The sequence below is a fragment of the Boleophthalmus pectinirostris genome, unplaced genomic scaffold, assembly GCF_026225935.1.
Source record: "Boleophthalmus pectinirostris isolate CB_2022bp ecotype Guang Dong unplaced genomic scaffold, ASM2622593v1 HiC_scaffold_17, whole genome shotgun sequence".
Classification (NCBI taxonomy): Eukaryota; Metazoa; Chordata; class Actinopteri; order Gobiiformes; family Gobiidae; genus Boleophthalmus; species Boleophthalmus pectinirostris.
The window spans coordinates 11,498,883-11,505,689 of NW_026571115.1; the positions used below are offsets into that span (position 1 = coordinate 11,498,883).

The following is a 6,807-nucleotide window of genomic DNA, read 5'->3' on the forward strand; positions in this document are numbered from 1 at the left end:
GTGGAAAAATGCCCTGGTATATAATACTGTATAACTGCAAAAAACTAAAACTGAGGTATAAGTAACAGTAGTACTACTGCTAGTGAGTCTATGTAAACAATAAAAACACTGGCTGGGCAACAAAAACATACAGGATTATTAAAATGACAGTAAGTAAGTACAGTCTACTGCAAGTAATTGAATTCCTTTCTGACAGTGGTCCCCCTGTTTGTATATCATTTAGTTTATCTAAAGACCCTTACCAATTTTATCCCATGTAACTGAGCAAAATGTGTCTTGCGTCAGTACAGATATAGCACGCTGCTCTCTCTTGACGTCAAAATAAGCCTGTATCTAATTATAAAGCATTTTATTGTCCGATAATCAAGAAGTGCAGGTTAACATGCTAATTGTTGTTAGCAGAACCATCACGGCAAAACCTTGCACTGGTCTGAGAGTTGTGAAAAGCACTTATAAACTCATTTCAATGAATAATTAGGATGCTTTGAATCCACAAAGTAAGTGAGAAATAATTTTGGACCATGTAGTAACTCTGGACCAAGTAGTTCTGTTTTTTCAGGATTTTAAGAAAGTAAAAATCAGGTACAGCACCTTTAAAGGTACAGAAATCAAGTGATAATCCAATTTTGATGTGCATGTAAACAAAAACTCATTTATTTGGGAGGTGGACACTGTCCCAGGTGAAGTTTGAGGACCCCTTTTCTATGGAACTTTAGCAGCAATTCAAACTCAGCTGGCATGGAGTGAGACCCTGGTGTAGGCAGTCTGTTATCATAGTAATGATGACTGAGCGGCTGTTTAGTGTGTGGGTGAAGATCGAATGGCCAGAATCCATACAGATGCACATTGTCACAAATCTCCAACACCAAACTGGCCATCATGAGACCAGTGCTGAGCCTTTTTTGGGGATTTAAACCTTGAGACCTCCAGAAGAGGTCCAGGTTTTTGAGGTAGTTTGGGTTCATGGACACGGGTCGGGTCTTTAGCTCAAAGTCCTCGAGGGTGTAGAAGGCGCGTAGGATCAGCTCTGTGTTGTGACTGTAGGAGAACGTGGGAGTGAGCAGCATGGCGTTACCATAGAGACGGGCGTGGTCAACAAAGGGACGGCGATGGTTCAGAAGTCTTCCATATCTATGAAATAAGTACACCGTATGGCTTTAAAGGTGCATTGTGCAAATTTTCTGGTGCAGGGTCCATTACCCACTTGTCTTCATGGAGACATTATTGCTTTGTCTAGAATGTTCCACGATAGAGATTACGCGTATCTATCTCAAGACAGACAACTGTAGGCTTCATTACAGGTCAGATCTGTAGAGAGGCAACTCCATTCCCAGAAATATTGTATTTTTGAGCAACAGAAATTCCCGTAATGAATGAATGCGAGAGGGATGTGTTTAATTTCATGATATGGAACATTCCTGACAAAGCAATAACATCTCCATGGAGACAAGCAGGAGTTGGACCCTCCACCAGACAGGTTGCACAATACACTTTAAAACATTGCATATTTATACAACATAGCTCAGTGTGTTATACTCAAGTAAATGTGAAATTTGGTAAGTATTTGATGGAATATATTCTCACAATACTAGCTGATTTTTTTAATGTTAGTAAAGCAGTAAGCACTGAATGAGACAGACCAAAATAATTCTTATATTTTTAAAGGTTCTGTATTATGCAAAACTGACTTGTGAGCTTTATAATGCTGTTACTTCATCAAAAAACATAGCTAGAGTTTTGTTTCATCCACACATGTTTGAGTAATCCTTTATTATTAGTCTGTCTACATCTCCAAAGCTCCAAATTCTCTATTCCACCTTGTGTTGTCATGTAGTGGTACTTTTCAAATTAACAACTACCTTTTACCTTTAGTTCAGTAAAGGTGGACAATTCCAGGGCTGCAATCGTCAAAATGATTCTAGTGAAGGTGTTTGAGTTTAAAAACAACTCTCGTATACCGCATGACATCACAAGGTAAAACACAGTGTTTTCTGTTTGAGAGAAGAACTCAGCCTAAATATGGAGGATTTGTGTGTTAAACATGTGGGAATGAAACAAAACACAATTCCTGGTATGTTTTGATGAGGAACAACATCAGAACATGGATCAGAAAATAGCACAATATGGAACTTTTAAATTGTATGCAAAAAATGATATGCATAAGAAACTATTTGACCTAAGCATTTCTTTTTGATCAGCATAAAATAAATTGAGATGCCACTGCTTTGAATACAATTGTCCACAGTATGGCATTTATGTATATATCACCTTGGTGTCATGACGAGCAGGTGCATGGATCCATTAGGCCAAGACAGTTACAGGTCAGCTCTGTGGAAAGGATACCCCACTTACCGTACTAATGCGTTTTTTTCAAGATTGAAGAATAAAAACACCTGTAATTAATCACTTTTTTGTAATAAGATAAATGTTATATATAAATGTTATGGAATATTCCAGGCAAAGCTAACATCTCCTTGGAGACAAACAGATGGCAAACCCATAGTGCTCCTTTAATTAACCACCTCACATCGCTACTTATTTACTCCATGAAAACTGAGAAGAAAAAAACAAAAAAAAACTTACTTTTCTACAAGAATACTCGGATTCGCGGTCACAATATCAGTCTTTGTCCCCACATCTATGGAGAATTTGCCCTCTAGTGGCGGCATGTTGCACCTACAGAAAACAAAGTGTATTTTGAACTTGCACATTTTACATATCTTTAAATTTTTACGTGTCTCACCTGATCACAAATTGGGCGGAGTCTATGGCCTCTCCACAGCTGCTATTGGCCAGAATCCCCCCATTCCCAACAACAGCACATGTGTCCAGACTTTTGTTTGAGAAAGGGTGAGTCTACAGTAAAGACACCATTGTGCATTGTAGTTCATTGTGAGAATTAAAGGGACAGTCTGGAATTTTGGACATAGGACCTCATTTCCTACTGAGCCAAAGTGTTGGAGATGTGTGGAGACACTTTTTTAAATATTCCATCCAGTCCTTGTATTTGCAGAGGTCACTGGTGCTAAGCTAGTGCATGTCAATGGCCATAGTTATCCTGTCACTAAAAACAGTCTTACCCACTCCACAAAACACCTAAAACAAATCTATTATTACACCAGACTGTCCATGTAAATGTCCATTTTGATAGAATAATTTTAGAAGTAAAACCAACCTTGCATTTGAAGGATTTATGTCTGGACAGCAGCAAGTTATACTTCCTGATAGAAAGTTTAGCACCGGCAAACTGATATCACCTAGCACCTTTCTTACCGGCAAAGTAAAATTCCGCTGCTGATGAGGAAATAGTCCCCCAACATATTCATGCGATGCAAGGTTAGTTTTATTTCAAACATTATTCTATCAACACAGATATTTACACCGGCAGTCTGGCGTGATAATAGATTTGCTTTGGGTGTTTTGTGGAGTGGGTAAGACTGTTTTTAGTGGCAGGATAACTATGACCATTGACATGCACTAGCCTAGCACCAGCGACCTCTGCAAATACAAGGACTGGATGGAATATTTTAAAAAGTGTCTCCACACGTCTCCAACACTTTGGTTCACTAGGAAATGAGGCTCTATGTCCAAATTCTGGACTGTCCCTTTAAAGCTTATTTATTCATTCATTTATTTATTGTTTGTTTGTTTGTTTGAATTTTCCAGTTTGAGTAGCACCAGAGTTATTCCTGTACTTAAGACGTTTTTCTTAAAGTAAAAAAATGAATATTTTTATCTATTTTCATTAAAGCTGCACTGTGTAGCTTTTCTGGTGCAGGCTCTGTCAAATTCTTTTCTCCACAGAGATGTTATTGCTTTGTCTGGAATGTTATACAGTATGGTTTTAAACCTTTCTATCCTATGGAGACCAAACCAGACCAAGTTACAGGTCAGATCTGTGAAGAGGTGACCCCGCTCACAGTGAGAATACTGAATACTGTTTTTCTAAGTATTCTTGAATTCCACTTGTAATTGAAAATATGTAAGTCAGAGCTGTTTAATGTCATACTGTGGAACATTCCAGGTAGAGCAATGACATATCCAGAGAAACAAGCATGTGATGGACTCTCCACCAGAAAAGTTCCACAGTGCATCTTTAAAATAAAATATAGGATTCTTTGTAAATCTCCTCCTTCTGCTACCACCTGTATTGTGTGTATTGCCTTTCCAAGTGAAATTATACATTATACGAGATAACTGAACCTGTTTTGCAACAAGGAAAACACAAACAATAATAATCTAACTGTCATGAAGCTTATAATGAACAGTGTGAATGGTCCAACAGTTTTTTTTTTTGATGTCACCAACTACATTTTTGAGCAGAAAGCTGTACCTAATTTGTACTACCAAAAATGACAGTAAGTAACAGTAGATAATGCTTTTACAACATTATATTTAGAAGGAAAAAACTGATTTAGTGTATGGCTTCTCACCACAAACCTTTGCAAATGTGCTGAAGATCTCCTCTGTCACCATCACAGTGGTCTTGTTCTTGTCTCCATCGTAAACCACCTCAGACCTCAGAGGAGTGTTTTCCTGAGTCACTATGGCCTCGTCAAAACCATTACAATTGAAACTGAGCTTAGATCTGCAAAAAACAATATCAAAACCTGTAGTCTCACACAAAACAAAACAAATAAACAGATGAATATTCAAAATCAGACTTTAATTTTAGGTGATTCTCTTCATTTTTGGTCCAAGTCTGAGAATAGACGTCCAAGACTTTTTCAATCAATTCTCTGTAAAATACACAAGTGATTTTAAACATTTCTGTCATGTATTATTTATAATATTTAAAAGTTCAATGCATCTTATCTCTTGTCATCTTGATTTTATTACTTTGCCTAGATTAGAATGTACCAGAGTATGAATTTTAACTGATCTATCTCCATGATAACAAGCAGGTCACACCACAAGTCTATGTTACATGTATTTTTGAGAAATAAAAGTGCACTACTTTGTCCAGAATGTTCCACAGTACCGCTTTAAACATATCTCTCCATGGGCACAAGCATGAGATACCAGTAAAAGCACATCTAATTGAATAAATGCAAGAGTGACAGGTTTAATGCCATGCTGCAGAACTTTTCAAGCAAAAAACAAAACAAAAACATCTCCATGGAGACAACCAGGTGCTAGACTCTCTCCCAGATGATAGTGCATTTTTAAAGGTTGTATAGAGGATTTTTTAAGGGAAGAGAAAAACAGCGACAGTCCTTTTTCAGATGTTGTGCGTGCGTGACACCACCTTCCTCCTCCACAGCTCCCTCAGTAGAAACACCTCCTCCCACCTCCTTACTCCAGAAATCACGCTTGTTTACAGCCAGTGCGTGTTCAGAATTACTGCTGAAGTGACCTGTCTAGAAATAATTTAGCGACCGACATGTTTTTAGACTCTTTATCTGCTTCAGTCACGCCATCGCTGGAAGGAATCTCCAAGAATCACCTCAGTTTGTCTTTGCTCCTTTTCCCCTTCTCTTCTTCTTTCAGCGACCTCGAAAACTGACTTTCCTTTGCGTAGAACTGGTTGTGGATTCTCATCGGCCATCGCAACAAACTTTGTGTGAACTGTGAGGAAGCTACAGTTTGAAAAAGCCTCTAAGAACCACTGCATCAACCACATAATCCCCACACGCCAGCAAGTCAGTTACACTAGAAACGTAGGGAGTTTGATTGACAACCTAACAGCCAATAAATTATGAGGGAGCCTCACTATCTATTGGCTGATGTTTATCAGGCCTCACTACGTCCACAGTTGATAGATTTTCATTCTTTTTTATTGGTCATCATAATTACAAGACTGCTGCATCTCTGTAATGGTATTTTAAACTTTCAATTTGAAACAAAAAAAATAAATCCTCCATACAACCTTTAAATAAATGGTAGCTAGACATTTTTAATGCCATACTGTCGAACATTCCAGCCAAAGCACTGACATCTCTATGAGGACAAGCAGATGGTATATTCCCTCCACCAGAAAAGTTACACAATGCATCTTTAATAGTGGTACTCACTCGCAGTTCTCACAGATGTCCATAGGTGATGGTTGTACTTCACTGTGTTGAGACAAAAACAATATAATATAATATCTTCACTGCGTTTTGCTTGATTTCTATAAACTGATCCATATTAAACACAAACAGATACAAGTATATGTGCCTTTATATATCATCTATAACATAATGGATTATATGTATAAAGCAGTTACAAATATACTGACACATTATTTCAGATAGACTGCAGGGGCCTATATAGCTCTATTGGAGATTCACAGTTTTTGAAGGAAATGTCCAAAACTATGATCCAAAAATGTTGAATTGTATCATTATTTGTTGGGGTTTATGTCCAGAAACCTGCTATATTACTCTTATCGCTCTCATGTGCCCTTTCAACTGTCATGTCTTTTTAAATTATGCTGACAGAGAAGCTGTTGAACCTTGTGCCATATTTTGTACCACGTGAACAGACCCAGTAATTACAGAGATATTAAGCATAAACCAGTTAAACAGCTAATTCTATTATAATGGCAGTAATGAATTTAAAGGTTTTCGTATCTTGGCTTACAATTATATTTGTGTATTATATGTATGTTAATTCATTTGAAAATACCATAAGCAAGTGTGGTTTATTTTACATCATCAATGCCAGCAGTTATAGAAGAGAATTTACAGCCAAGTTTTATATTTAGGATTTACAACCCGAGAGTATCATAGCAACCAAAGAGCCAATCCGGAGCAAAGGGGTTGAAGGTAACGCTCCTTATCACCCGCATTACTGGTTTAGCAGAGAGTTGGCACTTAGCAAACC

General features: G+C 37.6%; 1 protein-coding gene across 1 annotated transcript; it reads right to left on the minus strand.

Annotated features, from left to right (window-relative positions):
* Window positions 1–653: 653 nt before the first annotated feature.
* On the minus strand, window positions 654–5,548 carry LOC110161736 (alpha-2,8-sialyltransferase 8F-like). The gene is made up of 6 exons (XM_020926556.2): window positions 5,508–5,548; window positions 4,665–4,739; window positions 4,441–4,588; window positions 2,744–2,856; window positions 2,584–2,676; window positions 654–1,131 (listed from the first exon to the last, which is right to left on the minus strand). The coding sequence occupies exons 1-6, from the start codon at window positions 5,546–5,548 to the stop codon at window positions 654–656; spliced, it is 948 nt and encodes a 315-aa protein (XP_020782215.1).
* Between the last annotated feature and the right edge of the window lie 1,259 nt (window positions 5,549–6,807).

Coding starts and splice junctions, on each gene's coding strand:
- LOC110161736 (XM_020926556.2), bottom strand. CDS start 5,548: ATGGCCGATGAGAATCCACAACCAGTTCTACGCAAAGGAAA. Junction 4,589..4,664: donor GAGAATCACCTAAAATTAAA/GTCTGATTTTGA, acceptor TGTTTTTTGCAG/ATCTAAGCTCAGTTTCAATT. Junction 1,132..2,583: donor CCGAGTATTCTTGTAGAAAA/GTAAGTTTTTTT, acceptor CTTATTTCATAG/ATATGGAAGACTTCTGAACC.